Below are 25,678 nucleotides of genomic sequence, written 5' to 3' on the forward strand. Positions count from 1 at the left end.
GCTGCTAACTGCTATTTCCCTATTCAGCAGTGAGTATTTTCAGCCTGTAGCTTGATGCTAACCCCAGCCTGGCATCAGACATGGAGCTAATAGGTTCACGTTTATTTGCTCCAAACAGTCCTATTCTATTGGCAGTATTCTCTACAGAGACAAAAACAGCTGCATATCATTGTAGTATCTCCATTTTTGTTGATTTTCAGTTTACTACACAATCTGAACAAACAAACACTTCCTTACACTGCATCAAAATGTCTTGATCAATGGACCAATGGACATTCTCCAGAATAACCTGAAACAAACTCCTTTTACATTGACTTGAAAGTCAATGATTGAAAGTCAAGAAGATCTTTGAAGTTGCTGTTTTGAAGATACAAATTTTTCATTGGATAGCAACGATAGATATACAGTAGCCAACTAATCAGCTGCAATTTAGGTCCCGCCTATTTAATGCTGGAATTTTATAGAGTGTTTTTCAGTCAAGACAGCTTTCAGAATATAGCATGATATGGGGAAGCCAATCAGAACACAGCTCATTTACATAGTGTTTAATTCAAAAGGATAAAGAGAGTTTTAAAAATAGTTATGAATGCCATTATTGAGACAAATGTTCCATAGAAGCATTATAATCAGAGTTAAAAAACATATTATTAAAGCAACTTGAAACTCACATTTCCATTTAATGACACAGAAAAACTAAATTCTTCTTTTGTTTTTTTTGTTGTTAAGAAAATGTATATGTGTAAACATTATAAACATTTAAAGACATATCACTCATATCGCTCTGCATAAAATATATATCACAAGTTAGTTGCAAAAAAAAATCTATTTAGAATCTGCTGCTGGTGTGATGTAGGACTACAGTAAAGTGTAAGTTTGATTCTGTACAGTCATACCCAGAAAAGAAGATGAATATTCCAGTTTGTGTCTTATGAGGATGGTGTCTCTTCAGCTGGAGATGTTTGCTGTTTTCTGTCTGTGGGAAAATCCCACTCTGAAAAAAAAATAGAGAAAAAAAAAAAAAGAAACGCCACTGAAGACCCATGAGTGTGGTTGCTAGGAAACCTGACGTCACACTTGCACCAGTGTATTGTTCTCTGCGATGGCTGCGTGATCCCCTAACTACCTGCAGTGTGTGTGTGTGCATGTGTGTGTGTGTGTATGTGTTCACGTTCATGAGAAACCCATCTAAATGCTGTGTTCTGTTCTGGCCGCTGACTGGATGTGCAGCAGAGCGGCTGAGCGGCAGCTCGCTGAGGCCGAGGCTGGTTTTAGAACGCTCTCGGTGATTTGGATGATGTGGGTGTCTTCTTCTTTTTGGCGTCTCTCTATCAATAGCGATATGAAGAGAATACGGTTCTGCAGAGCTCTTTGGGTGGGTGTTAGGACTATTCATGGCTGTGGTGGGTGCAGGAGGGATGAGCTGCTGCATCCGGCTTTAAAATCATCATCTTCATCATCATCATCAGTGTTTATGCAGGACGAAATGAGGCCGAGAGAGGCACGACTACAGAACCCACCGCTACTGAATCCGTGATGGGTCAAATGAGTTGCCGCTGCAGAGTCGTGCAGTTGGCATGTGCCAAAAATAGATTGTTTTTGTTACTGTGCCTTTCAGACGCATTTAAATAAATTAAAGTAAAAAAACCCTGCTCTGATGGCCGAGATAACATGCTAATGTTAGTTTCACATCTCAGATTTTAGTATTTTTAGTTTTTAGTATTTCTAATTCAGAAGGCTAGTTACTGTATTCGCTCATTAAGATTCCCCCTACCTCTAGTACATGCCTACTCTGATTCATGTGAAGCCAAATGAAGCCACTAATGCAGCATCGCTAGGTAGCCAAAGCATTTGGAGGAAAGTGCAGTAACCCAGCTATGGTACATCAGCTATCAGACACCTGTGCTGGGTGATGAGGGGCTACTACAATCCTCAGATCGTAGTAGCAGCATTTTAAAACATTTTTCTATGAGATTTATGTTGGCCCCACATGTGGATATTAGTGATAGGCTCAGTCAGGGTCAGTGATAGAACCAGGAGGGGTCTAGATGAGATTAAGGTGGGTCCATGTCCATGTTTATAATGGGGTCCATGTGGGAATCTTAATTTGAGCTTACTCAGTTTACTACCTCTTTAGAAACTGGTAGTTTTCCATCTGAATTATACAAGCTGTGCAGGGCTAGGATAGTAACCTTAGCAGATCTGTTTCTTTACCAAAAGACTTTCTGTCTCTCTGTCCTTAACATTTTGTCTCAATTTTGTGAATTAATAGACCAACACAAATAGACTCCATAGTTTCCACAGACTTCCCTTGAATTTTTTTCACATTTCTGTGACAATTAGTTGTCGTTTTTGTTGTTGATTTCAAGGCTTTATCTTAAATCAAGCTTAAAACCCACAGTCAGACAGTCCGTCCCCTGAGAAAATACCAGTGCAAAAACAATTTATCTTCTTAATGTCTATCGCTGACCAAACCCTAAAGTCAATGTTAGCAGAGATAACACAAGGAAAAACAAAAACACACAAAACCGGGCGTCGCTCTGCTTTCTTTGGAGCTCGTCTAACCGCTGCCGTGGTGGGGGATCTGTATCTGTTTGACTTATTGACTCGAAGCTCCAGCACTCCTGTAGTTACACTTTGGCAAAGTTCAAATGAGAGCGTGTTTGGGAAAAGCCAGGCAGAGTCCAAAGATGTTGGATCAGCACAAAGACTCCATGAGGCTGTTTGTCGTTCTGACCACCTGCTGGAGGAGGAGGAGGTCTGTTTAAAAAAACTCTCAAACTCTTAAGGACTACATCCGCCCTCGGGATCAGCCGGTCTCCTGCCCTCTCAGCACCTGTGAAAAATGCATGTAACAATTGTGCATAACAAGAATGTTGATCAAAAATTATGATCACATTTCGTTTCTATTTGTTAACAATGTGATTCTGAACATGAAAGAACGGTTCTTCTAATGTTTTAACAGTTTTGAGCTCAGTCCTTTTTTATTCGTGCTTAGATTCATACTCTTCATCTGCCATCACAGACGAATTGCTCTTTTTGTGAGTGTCAAGGTTACTATGAGCAGAGATGGAGATGTTGAGGCCTTGTGGAGGCTTTTGTGCTCACAGTGGTGAAAGGCTGCTCTTTTATTATCATTCCGAGCTGAAAAGCTCTGATTCATAAAGGAATAAAAATGGAATAAAAATCTTGATGCTTAGCTCCTTGACACACATTTTTACCATTGGCATGGACAGGGATGCCTTTTTACTGGCATCCAATGAAAGGAAATTGAGCTTTATTGAGTGGAGCAATCAGTGTCCTCTGTGTTATTAGTATTAGCCCTTAGCTAAGGAGCTGAGGAACCCAGGGTAGTTGTTAGTGACCCTTTGCCCCGGCCGCAAGGTGCTTGCCGTTGCCCAGCCGGACCCACGTGTGACCTCTGACCATCTCCTTACTGCAAGGCTCTAGCCTTCAGTGCTCAGCGCTTTTGTGAGCCTTGGCTGCCGCCCCCATGCACTCAAGGCTGCAGCTTTCTCTTTCACTGGTACGTCTGCGTGCTCTCAAAAGGGTGTAGTGCGAGTGCGGATGAGCTGCAAAAAAGGCCACTTGACTCTCTTTTTCGAGGCACTCGAAAGGTGGCTGGTGAACGGCGACGCTCAGGGACACCTTCACAGCCCACGGCAGCGAGTAGTGCAAGGATATAATGGCACACGCTCTGCTCGAAAGCACAGGTGGACGTTTCTTTTCTTCACTGTAAGCTAGGCTATGTTCACGATATTCTCCAGGAAACCTAATACAGGCCTGCTGATAAAAGAGACTGTCCATGCTTTGTCTGTGGAAGTCTATCAGTTAGAACTTGCGTGCATGATATATTTTTATAGGGTTTTTTTTGCCTGTGCTCAGTTTTATATCTGGGTTATCATTTCCTTCTTCAGAATTGCTTCAGTTCAGTTCACACTGGAGACAGCCTGGTCATGTGTTTAAGATCATTGTCTTGTAGCATAACCCATCACAGACTAGTGACCAGATGTCACCCAGACTTTGAAGTAGCAAATCATTCTCACACCATGATCCTACCGCCACCATTTTTGTGCAATACTGTTTAACTTGTGTATTCCAAAGCCTGTACTTTCAACTCCGTAGGTTGCAGAACATTTAACATTTAAAGAGGTTTGGGGTTATCCAGTGTTCATGATATGCATGCAATGAGATTATATATTTATCTTGTTCATCAGTTGGCGATGCACAGGGACACCTTCAAATGTTTTTTAAAAGTATGTTTCCACAGTCAGGGACATCTTACTGTTTCAGAGAGAGTGATGCCAGGAATGCTGTCTTGGTCTTAAGGCCCTGGTGGCTACGGCATCACCAGGGATCAAATTCAATTGATCCAATTGATCCTTGGTGAAACTGATGATAAGGAAATTGCTTAGACAGTTGTGCCACCCAGGAAGTCCTTTGTTTGGCATCTTTATCCAAAGTCTGAATAAAGGTCAGCTGTGCATGCTCAGCATTTCTTGACCTGTCAAAGGCCAATACCTTGTGTGGCACAGCTGCCAAAGCGGGTTTTCTCTTTAATTTGTTACTTGTCTGTATATCTGCTCTGGTACAACCTAAGTGTACCTCCTTTCTCCAGCTGTGCCCGTATGAGAAACATTCTTGATGCCAGTTTGTTGCGCTGGGATTTTTCTCCTGAGGTCTCTGTGATGGAGTGATGGACGCAGCCTGGCTGGGTGCCGGCGGGCGCTGGCGTGGCCGAGGCTGCTGCGCTCTCATTAATGCTGGGATTAGAGGAGGCGGGAGGAGGAGGGCTGGCTGGTGGGTGGAGGTGTGAAAAGGATGACTGGCTTTATGGCCGTCGGCCTCTTGGTAACAGGGCTCGTCCGTGCGTCAGTGAGCTGCCGACCTGGCCTCCTCTGAAAGGGCCTGTCTCAGCAGGCCAGACCCCCCCTTTGCCACCCCCTCCTTCTTCCACACTGGTTGAGGGGGGGGGCTGTTCTCCCCCTCCGCCCCTGTGCTCCTCCCTGCGTCATCAGCTGCTACAGCTCGGCACTGAGGTGTCTGCATGACCTGTCCTCGTTAAAAACAGTGAGAGAGAGCGAAAGAGAGAGAAGAGGGAGAGTGGGATAGAGTGGTCTAGAAGGAAAAGAAAGAGAGAGAGAGAGTGAGAACGAGAATGAAAGTGAGAGAGAGAGAAAGCTCTCTCGCCCGCACACTGCTCTGGTCAGCATTCTCCACAGAGCTGGAAAATTCCTCCCCTGCTAGCCAGCGCTGTTTGTTTGTGGAGGATCAGTGGAGCTGCCTCGCAGAACATTCCCTCCTGTGTCATGTTTGTTATTCGAAAAGATCCTGACATGTTGCTGGAGGGGAGAGAGGGTCTGCAGCTCTGAGAGACAGTATCAATATGTCCCGCAATTTCTGAGTGGAGGAAAACCGGACAGTGCTGCGAGGCAGCCTCAGTGAGACCAAACCTACAAACCTAGAAACAACCTTTAATGTAATACCACAACAACCACCTATCAATATCCTAGTACCTACTACCTACCTTGCAAGACATGGCAACCACATACCTCCTAGCAAACATCTGAGATGCCAAAGCAAACGGCTACAGATACTTGGGCAACCACTTAGGGCAATATCCTTGCAACAACCTAGCCACTATTTAGCCAGTGCATAGCAACACCCATGCAACCACCAAATAAACTGTAGCATAACCCACTGACACCCATTTAAAAGCCATTGGGTTGTACTGAAAATACAAGTTGACATGGCCAAGGAAACTACGTAACAATATTCTAGTAGTGAAATTGCTACAAGGAAAAAAAACCCTATCGAGTACAAGATGCCTGCAGACACCCTAACAAGCAATATTGTAAAAACAACCCAGCTACTATTTAGTAAGTGCATGACAACAGCCTTGCAACCACCAAATATACCTTAGCAACAACCCAGTTTTTACGCAAGTAAGGCTGAGAAGTTAATCAACTTAATTTGATTAATCGATTGACTTGTTTTAATGCAATTTTCTAAATGGGATATTAAGATTTTACATCTTAATATATATAAGTTGCCAAAGGGAATCTCAATAGATTTTTTATGTGGTAAGGATTTATATTCTATTAACAACCTAGCTGCTATAAATACATAAATCATAGCGACAAACTATTGGCTCACATTAAATAGTTGCATACCAAAAAGTAGCACCTTATAAACCATCTAGCAACCACGTGAGATGATAATGTGACCACCTTCCTGCATCATAGTAAGCATTTTGAATATCTTTGCAACAACCTTGCTACCACCAAAACCCAATTGTATCGTCAAAAAAGCGCCAATTGTATCGACAACCTAATGGCACTTTTTAGCAACAACCATTTGAAATACCTTTGTAACCACCTTGCAAGATTGTGTTGGTGTAGCGCAATGTATCGTTGTGGATAACAACTCTGTCTTTATGGTAAAAGGCTAGGGTTTCATTCCCTAGCCAGTGCCTGGGTAACTTAGTAACCACCAAACAACTGTTTATTGAAAAGCACCTTAATCAAAGTATGGCAACCATATACCACATAGCAACACCCTAGGTACCTCCAAGCAACCAGGAGATGCCTACCAAAGGACTCACCTACTAAGAGCATATCTGGATTTATCTGTACTTAGTTACTTTCTATTCACTGTTAGCCAAGTTAGCACGTTTGCTTGAACAGCACTGTAAAGGAATGTAACATAGAAATGCTTGTACACAAAATCCTGCCGCAGTCGGCTCCTGCTCCAGCCCCTGTCCGTTTGTTTCAGCAGTCCTTAGGCCCGTCTGTTAGCCTCGCTATGAACCCGGCATCTTCCACAGCGCTGATGTCACGGTGCCCCCTCCATCGCTGTGGCTGCAGTGTGCCAATGACACTCCGTTGCCATGCCAGCAGTGCAGACGCCCCCCAAGAGGAGGTCTGCTCGCTGTTCCCTTCCATATAATAACGGCTATTTATATCTATTTGACGGCCCTGTTCGCTGGAGGGGAAATCAGGGGAAAAAAGAACACGAGAGAGATCGGAGAAGGGGGAGTAGAAATCTCGTCAGATTGCAGATGCTGTGCTACAGTACAGATCCGGGCTCAAGCATGTGGCCATGCTTAGATAAGGAGATGCGGTTGGTTTGATTAGGGGCTGTTGTTCATTTTGTTGGGAATGGGAGGAATTAGGCAGCACTGATAAGGACAAAAATATTTCATTGTAGTTGTTAGAATCTGAGACATTTTGACAACAACCAATCTGTGATGCTAGACTTTTTACTGGGTTAGGATATCAGGTTCTATCAGGTTATGTGTGATGTTCCAGGGATACAGTGGTCAGTACCTACCGATCGTACTTCATGGACGGACAACCAGTAAACTAGTTTCAGGGTCAGGGGCATTCAAAGCTCATTAATGCGATACAATGAGGCCCCACCTCACAACCTACAGGACAAAGGTCATCGGTTAGCTGTATGTAAATTGATAATTGCTCACACTCGTATATGTTATCACATGCTATCTTGTCAGTGAGGTTAAACTCTCACATGACATACACATTTAATGCAGGATACCCCACACGCATATCCCACAGGTCAGTGCAGTGTTCTGTAGCTTCCGTTCAACTAATTCCCATCCCTTGATATTTGACATGTCAGTGTAAAAAAACTTTATATAAAAAAACAGTGTTTTTCCCCTTGAACAAACATGTCACACAGCCATAGGAGGAATCTTTTCTAAACCATAAAGATGTTACACTACAGCATGTTGCACAAATGTTTTGAGGTCAGGGTATCTACAGCATCTTTGACAGATGTTTCACTGAAATAAAAGCTGCAGCCCATTAGAGCTCTGGTAGTTATACTTTGCCTGATCTGTGTGTGTGTATGCGTTTGCGTGGTGCGTCTACAACGGAAAAAATAAGCCAATAAAAGACGAATTATGTAAGGCTGTCTCTGCAGAGGTGTGTCTGACCGTGCAGCAATACCCTGAGGTCTGAGTTGTGCGCCAGGGTCATCGAAGCCTTTGCCGTGCTCAGCAGCATTTGGGTGGATGGCGCAGACTTTAATTGGGTAAAGGCTGGCCTATAGCCCCTGGCTGCCCCATCCAACACTGACCTCCACTCACACAGTCCCCACTTACCCAGCCCATCAACTCTGTCCCAGTCACCGCTCATCAGAGTGTGCTGCTGTGTGTCCCTGTTAGGCCTGTGTTATTGCAATATTTATTGTAACATGCATGTGAGGCCTGTTGGTCTGCTGGATGTGAAACACAACACTTCACTTTGTAAGTTGTTGCCCAAAAGACCAAAGGACAGTTTCTTGGAAAGTCAGCCTGTGCATGGTTGTGTAATATTTAGAATGAAACAGTCTGTTGATATAAAAGATTGCTCTCGTTTTTTGTCAGCATGACGGTTTTGCAGAAACTGTGCAAAGGGCCTTGGGCCGGTCATGGTGTTGGTGGGGAGAGAGCTGGACCATGTCTACTATGACTTTCTTGTTAGCTTTGACGTGTCCAGTGGGCCTGTATACCTAAAGTACAGTGATTTTGGTAGACTGAAGTAGGACTGAACGCTTAATCATATTTTAATTGAAATCACGGACACAATTATGTATATGTATACACCCTCTGACAACAGCATTTAATCTGAGAACCCTCAAAATATTTAATGTGAAAAGAAGGTTATAATTATATTTGATAGATATGTTAACCACCAATAAAGGTTTAGAGTTTAATGGATAAAATAAATCACAATATAAATGGCAATCACAATATCTAGGGAAAAATTGCAATTAGATATTTTGCCCCAATCGTGCAGCCCTAGACTGAGGGCAAGAAGGACTACTCAATCAACAAAAATAAATGGCATATGTATTATATGGACACACAGTGCCCTATTGTACACCCTGCACAAGGCTGTAGATATATCTATGCCGATGAGCTGATGCATACATTTCTGGCATGTTTCTATCTTTGCAACGGAAAACACAGGTGCGCCACTGACCGACATAATCCCTGACAACTGTCAATAGTCACCCGTCCTTACTGATCTTAGCTACGCAAATGTTCCAACATGCATCCAGCTTGATGCTGCTTTACTGCCACGACTTTGGTTGGCTCACTGCCACGTAATAGCAGGCAGCAACTGTACGTATATGTGTATAATATCGTAAAGCCAACTAATCGGATATTAAATTGATTGCCAAACTATTTTAATAAAATTATTTTAATCAGTTCATTCACTTTGTTGTTGCAGCTCTAATTTGAAGTATTTGACATTATGCAGTATAATTTTGTTCTAGTTTGTTACTGATTTTTAATTTACTCTCAATTAGTAATTTAACCTTCAGAATAACAAGTTGATTACAAGACTACTACTAATCACAGCTAGTATTGACAGTCACAGCTCTAATGTTGAGTTTTTTCTATGTATCTGAGGCATGTTTCTTTTCCACACTGTATCTGGTTTTGCTCTCAGTTCGCTCCATCATGCAGCAGTAATAACTCAACCACATAAGCTGCTTGCTGAAGGGCCGTAGTGCCGAGGGCCATTAAAGCACATCACACTGTCTGGGCCTTCACCCACTGCTGGCCTGTCTCGCCTGCCTCTTCCTCGTCGGCTAACACGCCCCTCCCTCCTCTGCTGTGTGCTCTGTTCCCCCTGCAGGTGAAGCTGATGAAGTACATCTGCAAGCAGCTGCAGTGTAAGCTGAAAGTGCCGGAGACAGACAGGCCACAGGCCCTGAACAGCTACCCGCGCCTGGGCGACTGGCTGCGCACCATCAACCTGAGGCCTGAGCTCATACAGGTAGAGTGAATCTTATGCTGTTATACCTGAAGACATTAATGATTCACAATAATACATGTTATAAATTTAAACCTGATTGATTACTAAATCTAGATACAGTCGATTAATAGTAGGTGTGTTCCATATCGTATCATACACAATAATATCGGCAACATTTTTGAATATTGTGAACGATATTATACTCTGAAATATCACCCACTCCTAATTATCGCATGAGGGTCCTACTTTTTTGCTATTTTTAGAAAAGGGTAATTCACACTGTACTAATTTTCTATTATATATCTACTAGAGATATATAATATAATTTACTTTAATCCTGGATATATGGAGATATTTGGAGTGCATTATTAGTATCATGACATTCTGGATCATTGACTTCTGTTACAAATCTGATAAAATTCTTGTGTTTTTTAATATCTCAGTTAGGGGGTGTACCATATCATATCATATGCAATAATGCAATTAAATTTTCATTTTGTTGCAGTAGTGTATTTTTTAAATTTATTTATTTTTTATTCAGTATTTTGTTATATCGCCAAGAGTGTCATTATCACAAAAATACCATGAAATATCATGATATTATTTTAGGGCTATATCACCCACCCGATATCGATTAGTGTACTTTGTTTGCTGTTTGCTGAATTTTGAATTTACATATTTAGTTAAGAAGTTATAGAGCAAATACTAAACTTAGACTGTTAGAGCATCATCTCCTTTAAATCATGCCCAGAAATCACAGCTTGGACCTGGAGGCAAACAACCGGCAACTGTCTGGATCATACTTACTAAAAAAGACACTTAAAAAAACAGAGATAGAGCATTTTAACTCATTAAAACATACAGGTATTTCCTTCTGAAATTATGAACCAACATCCAATAAAAACTGAAGCTACAGTTAGGAGCTACAGGTTTGCAGGTGGAGTGGCAGTAACATGATAAAATAAGAAAATAAGTGCCACTAGATTGCTGGGGATGGGAGACAAATGGAGATGTTCTTAAACTTTTGACAACTCAACCAGTTTATATTGCTTTTATATATATATATATATATATATATATATATATATATAAATATATATATTTACCGATTAATAATCCTTAGGGTGTAATAAAAGTTAAGAGCATAAGCAGTTAAATCTGTACAGATCTTCCTTTGATTGGTTCAGACAAATGAATATGGTCTAGACCACACTATTACGTTTATTATGCAAATATTGGTACCACTTTAAAATAAGACTACCTTTATAAAGGGTTTATAAATGCTTTACAATTAGTTTATTAATGGTTACTAATTAGGTTGTAAATGCCTTAAAAATCCTTAATAATCAGTTGTAACACATACGTAGAAAGGGCAACAATGACCTGTTGTTTGTCTAATAGTGAACCGACAGCCATCTATACTGTCGCCCTTTCTACGAATGTGTTATAACTGATTATTAATGATTTTTTATGGCATTTACAACCTAATTAGTAACCATTAATACATTAATTGTAAACCATTTATAAACACTTTATAAAGGTAGTCTTATTTTAAAGTGGTACCCAAATATTTTAAGGATATATAAAATATATATATCCTATAAATACCTTATTTCAGGGTACCCAGTGCCTTGTGTAACTCCACCATGCTCTAATGCAGATCTACCAAAGTGTCCTCCAAACCCAGGCAGTGCAGCATCAACATGGGATTTGGATTTTGATCAGATTAAATGCAGCCCAGAGTGATATTAAGTGACATTAGCATTAGATAGTGATTGTGATTGCATGGAATACTTAAATTAATACAACTGAAAACATTCATCTCATTACTTTTATTTAGTGATCGGAAATCACTAAAGAAGTGGGTCTTAAAACCAGAAACGTCAGATATCTGATGATCTGATGTGATGTAGCAGCAGCTCTTCCTCCAACCCAAAAATTTAGTGCCTCTCTGGTACTGTAATTAAGTGTATAGGTCACGTGTGGTGTTTAGCAACAATGCATTTAATTTTGCATTTTTAAATGTTTATGTTTGAGTAAAATGAACAGTGTTGTTTTATTCTATAAACTACAGACAACATTTCTCCCAAATTCCAAGTAAAAATATTGTCATTTAGAGCATTTATTTGCAGAAAATGAGAAATGGCTGAAATAATGAAAAAGATACAGAGCTTTCAGACCTCAAATAATGCAAAGAAAACAAGTTCACATTTATACAATTTTAAAAGTTCAGAAATCAGTATTTGGTGGAATAAGCATGTTCTCCTCCACCAGTCTTACACACTGCTTTTGGGTAACTTTATGCCTTTACTCCTGGTGCAAAAATTCAAGCAGTTCAGCTTGGTTTGGTGGCTTGTGATCATCTTTCAGGTGATCATCTTTTTCTTGATTATATTCTTTTATAATTATATTATTTTTCAATTTGGTAAAATCAAAGAAACTCATGAATTTTAAGTGGTCTTTTTTTCCAGAGCTGTATATGTATATATGTGTGTGTGTAGCAGTGCCAAAGTCCTTGAGAACTGAACTTCAATAGTGAACTTGTAATAGATACAGATATATATTTAATATATGCTGAGTCATGACTCTCTTCTCTTTCTCTCTCTCTCTCTCTCTCTCTCTCTCTCCCTCTTTCTCTCTCTGTTTTTCTCTCTGTCACACCTTCTTCCTTTTCTTGCAAACATTTCTAAGATGATGCATATTTAGTGCAAGGCAATTTAAAATAATAGTACATTTACTACACTACCCATAATGCAGTGCACGCAAAACTGTAACCCTATGTTTCACCAACACTGTGCCAAAGCAAGACTGATGCAAAGTCATACATACAACTAACAAGCAAAGGATTTTGGTGTAGGAAAGTTAACACTATAAATATTTAATACATTTATTCTCGATAAATTGATAATGCTGTTAAATAGTGATGAAGAAAATTGTTTGATAGACGGAGAAATTACCTTCCCAATGATAAAGCAAATATTCCTAATGCTAACCTTTAAGAATAGTACCACAGTACCCCAGTTAGCTGCACCTGTAGCTATGTGGTTAGCTCCAGCAACAATTAGTCATATTGACAGCACACAGCACTCTGAGTCCTGACCCACTTCAGCTCGTTCTAGTGGTCCAGAGCGCACCAGCACACCGTCAGCCGACAGCGGCACTTCTGATCGTGTTAGTACAGTTTATATAATCTTACATAAGCAGCCACTCTGCACTTATAAAGTCAAGAGCTTCTCTCTGACCTGTGTGTGTTCTGCAGGCTTCATTGTGGCTGATTGCACTGAAGGCCCAGACAGAGCTTTCAGCAAATCTAGCAACCTAGTCTGCTGTGTGATTGTGCTCAGAATAAAAGCCTACCCTATATATATATATAACTCTGAAAAAATGAGACCACTTAAAAATTATTCGTTTCTTTGATTTTACCAAATTAAAAACCTCTGGAAGTGGAAGATTGATGAGCGCAAGCCATCAAACCATGCTTGATGCTTGAATTTGTTCACCAGTAGTGGCATAAAGTTATCCAAAAGCAGTGTGTAAGACTGGTGGAGGAGAACATGATGCCAAGATGCATGAAAACTGTGTTTTAAAACCAGGGTTATTCCACCAAATATTGATTTCTGAACTCTTAAAACTTTATGAATATGAACTTGTTGTTTTCTTTGCATTATTTGAGGTCTGAAAGCTTTGAATCTTTTTTGTTATTTTGGCCATTTCTCATTTTCTACAAATAAATGCTCTAAATGAGAATATTTTTATTTGGAATTTGGCAGAAATGTTGTTTGTTGTTTATAGAATAAAAAAAGAATGTTTATTTTACTCAAACATATACATATAAAAAGCTAAATCAGAGAAAAACTGATTCAGAAATTGAAGTGGTCTCTTTTTTTTCAGAGCTGTATATTTAGTACTTTTTAAGAGTTAAGCTCTTATTGCAAAATGAAATTAAATTCCCACAGCAATGCTATGTTTTGACAATAATGTCCCAAATTAAAAGCTAAAATCTACTGAGTAATGCTGAGTTTGAAATTAACGCAATTCTTATTCTTATTCTTCTTATAAATTTTACGAACTTTGAAAGTATCCTCAAGTGCAGTTGCAAAGACCATCCAAAATGTTATGATGAAACTGGCTCTCATCAGGACTGCCCCAAAAATAATTTCATCACAGTTACCAGCCTCAGAAATCATAAGTTAACACAAAGTATTTTGGTTTGTTTAACACCTTGAAGTTACTTTATGATTCCTTCATATTCTGGATCACTTCAGTACTAATAAACAATGTAGGAAAAATTTTAATAAAACACTGAATGAGAAGGTTTGTCCAAAGCTTTTGAATGATTCTGTAATTCTATTTGTCTTGTTTCTTGTTATATATTTGTATTTTGCTTATTAATACTGGTGTTCTATGTTCTGAAAGCTCAGTATCAGCCAGTATAATTGGTAATCGATTTATCAGCCTGGCCCTATACCTGTTATTGTAGCTTTTAAAAGCACACGCAGTCTGACTGTGGAGTTCATGATCAGCAAATCAGACTTGTCCCATTGACCAGGCCGTGATCATCAGGGTGGTCAGTATAAACACTTTGCCCACAGTTCTCGGGTATTTCTGTGCATTTTAGAGTTCTGTTAGCTTAGCGCTCAAGGCTAACCCTGATCAATGAGTTGCCAGGCAGGGTGCTGTGAACATAGCATGCCCCCATGTCACTGTACCCGGCAGACAGGGTCATGTCCTGCCACTTCTGTCACTGTGAGATTTAAAGACGCAGAAGGACGACAGCAGCAGCAGCACCTCTTACCACGTCCTGAAAAAGCAGCCGTGGCTTGACTTCATCCTCATCTGTCAGATGACTAAGGCTGACCACAACTACAGCATCATTATTGCTGACATTACAATACTATATTTATATAATAATATGATAAAATATATGATTGACTAGGCTTTTAATAATGTGTGTTTAAATGTAAATAAAAAAAATATTGGTGTCAATTGATTAAAAAAATGTAATCTGTTTAATCACAACAATCTTCTGTAATTAACTGCGATTAATCACACTTGTTCTTCTTAAGAAGCAAGTTTTTATAGTGGATGTTTAAAAGTACATAAAAGAATGAATGTAAGAAATGTAAAATGCCTTTATATTCATTTTAGTGGTGTCAATTAGATATTACGGCGAAATTTGGGGTTAAACTTAATTAATAACACATTACTGATTATTAACACCAAATTAATTCAGTGTGTTAATGCTTTAACGTTTAAAAAAAAAAAACAATATTAGAATTAGGGGTTGCCAATATGGCCCTAAAATAATATCACAATGTTTCATGGTATTTTATATTACAAAACACTGAATTAAAAGGAATAATAATAATTACAAGAATACACTATTGCAACAAAAATTAATATGTAATTTTATTATTGCATATGATATGGCACACCACTAACTAAGATATTAAAAAATACAAGATTTGTATCAGATTTTAACAGAAGCCAATGGTCTAGAATGTCATGATAATATCTGCAAATATCTGCATATCTGAATGTCTCCAAATATCTGCATATATCCAGGATTACAGTAAAATAAATGATACTGGACAGATGTAATCTGTCTCCAATATATATATATAATGGAAAATGAGAACAGTGTGAATTTTTATTTTGCTAAAAACAGAAAAAAGTAGTACCCTAATGTGATAATTAGGGATGGGTGATATGGCAGAATATTTCAGGGTATAAAATCGTTCACGATATTCAAAAATGTTGGCGATGTTATCGCGTACGATACCATATGGCACATGAATTATCCTAATTGATCCATTACTTGTTAGAGGTAAGTAACACTATTGCACTAAATATTAATTTTATTGGTAATAATTAGTAATGGAGTTATATAATAGAGTAATATGGTAATGAAATATTCACATAAACTGCTTGAAATGATTTTTTTTTTCAGATATCTTTTGGATAATTAAAACATGTGATGGGTCAATATGACCCGGGAACACCACTGCTGGTTCTGACAAATGAACATAACAGGAGGGTTAAGGGGTTAAATCTGTATAAAACTAAAGCAGTGTCATTTCTGGCCTACATGACCACTTTGTGTAACAGATAAGCCCGAGTGTAGACTCTTAGGAGCCCTGCCTGCTGCCTGCTGTCTGCAGGTTGTTCTTGTGGTTAATATCACACAGGAAGCGAGGCATGCATGTGTTCACTATTGTGTTAACTACAGTGTAGTGTAGTGTGTAGCAGTCTGAACGTGGTTTGTTGTTTGTCTGGCTCTGGGACATTTTCTGGGCAGCTTATTGGCTTAAGTTTGTATGTTTGTGTGTCAGTATTTTACAAGAGACACAATTAAACTGTTTGTGCCACACCCCCTTTCTTCCTACAGCCTCGTAATCACGTCATAGGCCAGTGCTGATTGGCAGATTCATTGCCCTAATATGACATGCACTCCCTGTGTGACGTTTCATTTGCGTAAAAAACTCACTCTCACACACACTTACACACTCACTCACACGCACATGGCAGCACCTGGATATTCCCTTTCGGTGTTGCCAAACCCAAAGTGCTCATGATTATCGTAAACTGTCTGCTTGTAAGTGTGTGTTGTGGTTTTTGCAGCCATGCCGCATCACCCCCACATCAGCCACGGGAAGGTCCCAGCTCTTCTGATGCACCAGGGTGTGGCGTTAGTGGCGTTTAAGTAAAACCTCATCATCTTAAAGCAGCAGTTTAGTGAATAATTAAAATTAATTATTAAAATCAAGATTAATTATTGACCTAATTACTGACCCCAGATCCTGTACAGATCATCCGAAACTTGTTTTATATCTTTATTAATAACTTTGCTTCTTTCTTGGTAAGTAGAGATGCTAGGCTAACGTGGCTGACACTTTTTTTTTCAAATATTTTAAGTTTTTTTTTTTTTTTTTTTAATAGACACAAATAAATAAAGATTTTGGGCGTCTATTTACCTGGATTAATTTTTTCCATAGTCGTTAGTGTAAGTGTTTGTTAGCAACATTAGCTTAGCATCCCCTGTGTGTTACATATCAAAAAAATGAACTCTATAGGACAACACTATATACAGTAGAATTACACATTATATATCAGTCGTCATTATAATCAAATCACAGGATGTGCATTGTCAAGTAAGGAAAATTACAGTATAAATAAGAAAACTTCATGCTACAATATGCTTAATACAAAATTAAAAAAAATCAGTAACACTTTACAGCAAGGCTCACAAATAACAGAACTTCTAATAACAGTAATAAACATTGTTAAATGATGTAGTTATTGTCTCAAATTATTAATAATTAAGACTAGTTATGACATTATTAAATTTTGCTAAATTTAAATGTATAAGAATGTTGTAAATAATACTTTTTATAAAGCATCATAAACATGGCTATATATATATATATATATATATATATATGTAAGACTTTAAGGATTTTAATAATTATATTATTAAAATGCTATTTTCTCAGTGTTCTACATAGTTTTTATGAATGTTTTTAATTACATATCAAATTATTTTGCAATTAGGTCAATGTACATGACACTATGTTTAAAAGTAAAATGTATTTTAAAGTTATTTTGTGTGCACATTTATACATATAATTTTTGGGTACAGAAATGAATGGGGACTGATTTGGTAGAATATGCATTATACCAGTGTTTATAATGCTTTATAAATGCATTATTAAGTGTTATAAGTATGTTGATAGAGTCTTATAGAGATGACATTCATAGAAAGTGTTACTGTAAGTATTGCTAATAATCTACCCAATTTTCAATGGCATACTATCAGATTATTTCTATTTTATTTATGTTATATATTCTGCTACACTCTTCGATAATATTTTCAATATTGTGCAGCCATAATACACAATATATCGCTTTTTCGTTTTAATATGAATTAATTAATTTATTTCATTACTGTTGGTGATGAGAGTATGTGCTAGTGGGTTAGTAAAAGGTGTGGGTGTTAAAGGATTGTATATGAACAGTAGTAGGAATATGTGAGCGTGTTATAATAGAGCCTCAGCTCAAGAGCTTTAGCATGACTGCCTCTCACTCCATCCAATCATACAGGTCCATAATTAGGTAATCGGATCATCTGCTGGGCTTAATTAGTCTAAGAGGTCACGTGACCCTGCTATTTGGAGAGGGAGACGCGAGAATGAGAAAGGGACGGTGAATTTCATTTGGATTGGGCCTCTCGAGGGAAACAGTGTGTGTGTGCATCAGGTGTTGAGTAAGTGGGATGGAGGGGGAACAGGTGTGGTGGTGGTGATTATTATCATTAGTAGAATGAGAAATAATAGGTGATAAGATCAGAATCACTTGCCTTATATATAGTTATATATTTTGTATCACATGTAATGTAATAATACCTGATCTGATACAGTGAGAATTGAAATATTAAAAAATATTATCCAAAAATAACATGATGTTTAACATTTGTTTAAGTCTGTTTTACATAAAATTAGATATTTCTAAACAATACTCAACTATTTTGAGTTAGTTGAACATTTGTGGGCTCATATACTGTACTATTCAAACTGAGATATTTGAGTTGATAACTGATAATAACTGAGTTTAGTCTGTTGCCATTGGTAGCTTCTTTTCCATTGGCTTCTGTCACAATCTATTTGCATACTGGGTGTGTCCAACAGTTTCTGACAAACACTCACCATCAGTGTGTAGTGATTCCCCCTGGGCTACCTTAAATCAATAAATCAACGTCCCCTTTAGTTGTAATAACTTGATGTTTTATTTATGCTAACTCAAGATTTAAAAGATAAAATTTGAGCAAAGAAGCTGCATTAAAAAGTTAAGTAAACTCAACTTATCTGGTCTTACAGTATAAGAAAAATAAAAAAGTTAAATCAACTTCCCCTTTAGTTGTTATAACTTGATGTTTTAAGTTATGTTAACTTAAGTTTTCTTTACCTAATGCTTAACTTTTTAGGGCAGGGGTCTCCAAACTACGGCCCGCGGGCCATTTGCGGCCCGTTTCCCGTTTTTAGGTATTTTAGAAATAGAATGAAAGTTGGCCCGCTGTTAAGCAGGGTTTTATAATGTGAGATTCAAAGTTTGAACGCTAGGTGTCAGAAACGGGCCAAAGAGTCTAAAAGCGGATAGATTGAGCATTTCTAGCGCAGAAAAACGGAGCAAAAGAGTCTAAAAGTGGAGAGAGTGCGCATTTCTAGTGCAGAAAAACGGGGCAAAAAACACTAAAAGCGGAGAGGGTGCGCATTTCTAGCGCAGAATAACGGGGCAAAGAGTCTAAAAGTGGAGAGAGTGCGCATTTCTAGCGCAGAAAAACGGGCCAAAGAGTCTAAAAGCGGAGAGAGTGCGCATTTCTAGCGCAGAAAAACGGGCCAAAGAGTCTAAAAGCGGAGAGAGTGCGCATTTCTAGCGCAGAAAAACGGGCCAAAGAGTCTAAAAGCGGAGAGAGTGCGCATTTCTAGTGCAGAAAAACGGGGCAAAAAACACTAAAAGCGGAGAGGGTGCGCATTTCTAGCGCAGAATAACGGGCCAAAGAGTCTAAAAGCGGAGAGAGTGCGCATTTCTAGCGCAGAAAAACGGGCCAAAGAGTCTAAAAGCGGAGAGAGTGCACATTTCTAGCGCAGGAAAACAGAGTCTAAAAGTTGCCGTAATTAAGGAGTTTAATATTAAGAGACATCATGAAATGAAACATCAATTTGAAAAATCTTAGTTTACACAACACTGTGAAAGATAAAGAGAGTAAGTCTAGTAAAATGGTGTGTAAATGAAATAATCAGGAAAAAAGTATTATTTAAAGTGGTATATTTCATTATTTGTTTTATTACAGAGTCTGTGGCCCGTGACTTCAAATATATTTCTCCTTCTGGCCCCCAACAAAAAAAGTTTAAACACCCCTCTTTTAGGGCAACCGGTTTCCTCAATTTTTTTTAAGTAAATTCAACTTATCCGGGCTTACAGTGTAGTTACCTGAGTACAGGTAGTTGATCTGGTGATCTTCTTTGAGATATGAATTTGAGTAACTGCCTTTGATACATCTGTCTCCAGCTCTACACACTGATAGTTGGATGGTGATGGAATAGAATCTCGTTTAGGGCTAAAAATAATCTGGTTTACTAACGTCACTGCAGGGACGAGCAACAGACGAGCAACAGTGGGTAATATTGATCTACCTGGATCCTGTAATGCCATAATCACTGATGATGCCAGATTAATAAGGTGTTCAGTATGATGTTCGGCACTGTACTGTAAAAAAAAAAAAGATTATATAGACAAAAGTATTGGGACACAGGCTCGTTCATGTTTTTTTCCAGCCTCACAGGTACTTTTGTTGGAGTAACTGTCTCTAGATTTTAGAGCAGATTGTGCCGTAAGGATTTGATTGCATTCAGCAAGAAGAGCATTAGTGAGCTGATGATGCTGGATGATCACCACCCCAAGAGCACAGGTCCACTGCTGTCAAGCTCAAAGAGGCTTTATATCTCTATTTGCCCACACCTGGCTTTAAGCATGGTGCCATTTGATTCATATTTACAGTATTTGCTTCAGACAGTCCTATTCTATTGGCACTACTTCTCTAGTGTTTGTTTCCGAGTCCATGTGCACATCTCTGTCGACAACTAAATATGCAACTAAAAGTTGGTAAATGCATTAATTATTTGAACATACAGTTTTTTTAAACATACATATTAAATCTGTTCACAGTCCAGTATTATGTCCATGTGTGTTTCTGTGTATCTTCTCACCAGGCCCACTGTCTGTTCTGTTCTCTCTGTGTCTTTGCGTAGGCGGTGCCTGTGAAGTTGTCGTTGGATGCCTTGCTGCAGATGCCTGGCATTCAGGTGCGAGAGACCATGAGGAGGCTAGGCTCCAGTGCGGAGGAGTGTGCCCGGCTCAGCGCTGCCCTCTCCTGCCTAAAGAGCGCCTCCGAGTCAGGTGTGGTACCACTGAGATCATATTGTCAGAGTTATACATACCATATTATAAGGCACACTATCAATGAACTTCTATTTTCTGGTCCTTTTTTCTTACATAAGGCGCACCTGATAATATGGCGCATTTTAAGCGCCAATAGTAAGGAACAAGGGTGTAGCCATGTTTCCCTTCTAATGGGGAAGCTGGGGGAAGTGCCTAAGTAAACAAAACTGTAAAAAATATTTTCTTTCATTCAAACGAGCACTGGATGTTAATCTACACAGATTTTTCTCCTGAAAACTGTTTACTTGGGTGAGTAAAGCGCTTCCGTTTACTTACAGTAAGCTTAGATTTGCAGTATTTTAGCGCAGTTAACAGCAGCACTAGCCACCCGACAGCTTGTTTTAACACGGTAAACACGCAGACTACAGTCTGATTTACTCACCTCTGAATGGTGAAAGAGCTAGCGCTGCGGTTAGTGGTTAATGCTAATACTGCTCCAGCCTTGGTGCTGGAGAAACTTCACTGAAACTCCTGTTTAACGCTGTACTTCAGCAGAGTGGCTTTACTGCTCTTTACAACCTGACTGGTAAAATTCATGCATAAGGCTCACTGTCAAATTTTTGGGAAAATTAAAGGATTTTAAGTGCGCCATATAGTGCATAAAATACTGTATATATTAATGTCACTATATTAACAAATCCAATCCTGACCTTGTTTCCCAACAGGAGAGTTTAACGAGGACAGTGGCTGCTGGTTCTCAGAGCCCACCAGGCGGGACAGCGGCGGCCTGACCCCAGTGGACCAGCTCCCCTTGTTAGGTGGTCCCATGCGACCCCACAGCCCGTCCCCCCTCGCCCGACCCCCAGGCACACCTTCTACGCCCCTGGGCCACTACTCACACCCACGTCACATTCTCTCCGCCGCCGAGGCCCACATCTCCCACGGTTATGCTGACAGCCTGACGGACCCCAGCCCGTACTACTCGTCCCGGCCGGTCCGTCTCCACGGCCACACCTCCACCCCGCCCATCACCCCACCCTCCAAGAGGAGGCACCGCCTGAAGCCCCCGTGCACGCCCCCGCCACCCTCCCGCAAAGTGCTCCACCTGCTGCCCAACATCACCCTCACCCGCAGCAAGAGCCACGAGAGCCAGCTGGGCAACCGCATCGAGGACACGCCCACCAACAAGTAGGTCCCTTCCACCAGTAACTGATATGAATATTTCTAATAACTACTACAGAACTAATCATTTCTATTGGAAAATATCAGTTTACAACAAATACTGCATAACTTAGCTAAAGTATTTGTCGGAATGTTAATTCATTACTTTAGTTGATGTTTCCTAAATGCTATTTTTCTCGCAGTGATTTTTTTCAATCTTAATTACTCATGTTTATCTTATGTTTATTATTTATTAACTGTTCTAGTCAGTGTTAGCTAGATTTTTCTACTTATCTACTTGATAATGGTAGCTAGATTTTACTAGGTACATGTACACTTCTCCAGCTGTTGTTATTTAGATGTTAACCTTCTAGCTGATGATAATTTTAGCTGGATTTTAACTATTGATATCAGCTAGATGTTAAATACTTAAGATTATGTACAGTAACTTTGATGTTATACTTTAGATAATGTTAGCTGGATGAATTTTAACCACTAACATCAGCTAGATGTTGATTCGATATTAACTAATATAGCTAACGTTAACTAGACGATACTACTAGCTGATGTTATCTAGACCTTATACTTTAGGTCAGGGGTCACCAACCTTTTTGAACCTGAGAGCTACTTCTTGGGTACCAATTAATGCGAAGGGCTACCAGTTTGATACACACTCGTGAAATTACAAATTTTCTCAATTTACCTTTAATTATATGTTATTATTAATAATTAATGACATTCATCTATGTGAAGACACAGATATCAATAGGCAACACTATTATTATAAATCTCTGCAAGTGTTTACATTTTATATTATATTTTAATATAATATTACATATTATATTACATTATATTGTATAATAATATATAAACTATAGGCTATCTCTAAGCTAATATTAATGTAATATAATCTAAAATTACATCAATGCAACTGTGATTTAAAAAAAAAAAGAATAGCAACAAAAATGCTATTTTTAGACCAGGCCTGCGGGCTACTCATAAGGTCCTTGCGGGCTACCTGGTGCCCGCGGGCACCATGTTGGTGACCCCTGCTTTAGGTTATGTTAGCTGGATTTTAACTACTGATGTCAGCTAGATGTTAAATACTCTAGATGATGTTAGTTTGATGTTATACTTTGGGTAATGTTAGCTGGACTTTTACCACTCATATAAGGGCTTTAATTGATGTTAACTACACTAGCCTATGTCTTCTAGATGTTAAGTTATGTTATGTTTATCTAATTGATTTTTTATGGATCTCAGTTACTCTACCTATTAAATAATCTTGGTAATATTAACTAGACAGTACTACTAGCTGATATTTTATGGATCTCAGTTATTCTACCTTATGTTGATTTGATATTAACTAATCAAGCTCATGTTAACTAGATGATACTACTTGCTAACGGTTGCTAGATTTAACTTCTCCAGCTGATGATAATTAGATTTTAACCTTCTAGATGACATTAGCTAGATGTTATACTTTAGCTAATGTTAGCTGGATTTTAACTACTGATATCAGCTAGATGTTAAACTGTTGGATTAAGGTAGATGTTAACTACTTAAGCTAATATAAGCTAGATGGTTACTGCAATATATGATGTAAGCTAGGTGGTGCCAGTCGTAGCTGATTAATTAGTAACTGTTTAATATAGAGATGGTTAAATGATTGTGTATTCATTTACTTCATACTTCATAGATATAAGGATTTGTATTAAGTATGAACATCACTGGCATACAGTATACCGGTATATAAAACATGATGGTGAAGGCTTATTTGCATAGTGTTGCATTTGTATCATCTGTGATTTCAGTACTGCAGAGCTAATTGACCTCCATTCTGATTGGCTCCTCTGGTCTTAAACAGGAAAATGTAAATTGATTTGTCAGAGCAGCATACACGGACAGTATGGACCAAAAGAGCGAAGGCTGAAATGGCGGCTGCCTGTTAAGATGATTTATATGTGTGTTGCTGATTTGGTGGAATGACCTGGAGCAATCTGGCAACACTGGTTGGAGGCCTACAGCCAAGCGCGTGGGCTGAAACTCCCCTTCTGCTTAGCGCTGCATCCCACGACCCAACTGGAAATAGGGCACACTTCCTCCCCTTCGCTCCATCACGCTCTGTGTGTGTGTGTGTGTGTGTGTTATGTTAGAGTGAGAGAGTGAGAAAGAGACATTATGTATTAGTGGTGTTTGTGTGTGTGTCTGGTCCAGGCTAATCCTCTACAGATTTCCCAGAGATTACGAGTAATGTCACAACAGGATACACTTCCAAGGCCTGATGTCCAAAAGAGGGCAAAACAGAGTCACCACACTCACACACACACTCTCTCTCACACACTCACACAACACTCACACACACACTCTCACACACAGAAACACTCTTAAACACACTCTTGTGTAAGTGATGATAGAGGATGGTGGAGGAGGGTCACACTTGTGAGTTTTAAGCCAGTTAGACTTGTTCTAGCTGGTCTTCTTTATTAAAAAAATAAAAATCTCCAGTTGTCTAGAACCCTGACTTGCTCCCCCATTATCCCAGGTCTACCCCTTATGCCCTCTCCCAACTGATCTCTATCCATTCTTGTCAAATATAAGGCAATGCAAGCTGATAACGGGCAAAAACATATGCATGTACAATATGTTGCAATATTTTTAGCATGTAAATATTACTACAAATCTTGTTAGCAGTGCAGTAAAACTAAAGATACACCAGACTGGGTCGCCGAGTGGTCCAGCTGGTACAGGGAGCACAATTGGCCCTGCTCCCTCCGGGAGGGTAGATGGAGCTCAACCCCTACATCACTCCTAGGGTGATGTCTGCAGCACAGCGCATCTGTGAGCTGATGTATTGGAACTGAGTCGCTGCGCTTTCCTCCAAATGCGCTGTGATGCTGCTCGGCAATGCTGCATCAGCAGCAGCTCAAAAAGCAGCGATAGCAGACTTCACATGTATCCTCCTGGTGTGTTGGGGCATCACTAGTGATAGGGGGAGTCCTAATGAGTGGGTTGGGTAATTGGCCGTGTAAAATTGGGGAGAAAATGGGAAAAATTGAAAAAAAAAAAAAAAGATACACCAAAATGTACAAAATAAAACTGAATGAAATGAAAATACAAAATGCTGAATAATGTTTTTCTACAGGTTTACATTTACTTTGCCACTTTTTCACCACTGAATAAATGAAGTACCGTAAATCTACTTTGCCTTTTTTTTAACAATTACAAACAGCAATTTTAATGTTTATACAACATTAATTCAACCTATACAGAAATATTGGGACACAACACTTAATTATTGAATTCTGATGGTTTCTCTGTCACATATGTAAAAAATCAAGCATTTGGTCATGCAGTCTGCTTTTAGTTCTTCTCCAACACTCTGCTCTGCTGACTCCATGTTAATCTCTATGGGTTTAGAATAGGATCTCATTAAAAGCTCCTGTAGGTTTATTTTGTAGGTGTCCCAATACTTTTGTCCATATAGTCCCTATAGCTTTCCTTTACTTTATGTCCCATCTGTAAATATATGGGCTGCTCAGTCAGGTGGTGTAGTGTAGGTAGTGTGAAGGTGACAGATACAGTGATTGTGGCTGAATTGTATTGTGCTTCTCCATTCACTAAAAAGGTCAGTGTTTTAATCCCAGAACTGTGTGTGTGTGTGTGTGTGTGTCATCGTTGAGCGTTCCTTTGTGGTCAGGAGTGATTTTTGAGGCAGTTTTTTGGCAGAGGACTGTTTAAATCTCTCATCCCACATCATCGGCTTTGCATGGTGTTCCTGGTTTTGCTGTGACCCCCACTGACGGACCTGTGTG

General features: G+C 39.1%; 1 protein-coding gene across 4 annotated transcripts in view; it reads left to right on the top strand.

Moving 5' to 3' along the window:
• ksr1a (kinase suppressor of ras 1a) overlaps positions 1-25,678 on the top strand; it is a 60,470-nt gene that overhangs the window by 17,087 nt on the left and 17,705 nt on the right. For all 4 annotated transcript variants that reach the window (XM_022680976.2, XM_022680973.2, XM_022680974.2 and 1 more), the window contains exons 2-4: positions 9,648-9,788; positions 20,573-20,720; positions 21,428-21,890. In XM_022680976.2, the coding sequence (XP_022536697.1) occupies positions 9,648-9,788; positions 20,573-20,720; positions 21,428-21,890 (752 nt within the window). The remainder of the gene's footprint in view (positions 1-9,647; positions 9,789-20,572; positions 20,721-21,427; positions 21,891-25,678) is intronic.

The sequence above is a fragment of the Astyanax mexicanus genome, chromosome 20, assembly GCF_023375975.1.
Source record: "Astyanax mexicanus isolate ESR-SI-001 chromosome 20, AstMex3_surface, whole genome shotgun sequence".
Lineage (NCBI taxonomy): Eukaryota > Metazoa > Chordata > Actinopteri > Characiformes > Acestrorhamphidae > Astyanax > Astyanax mexicanus.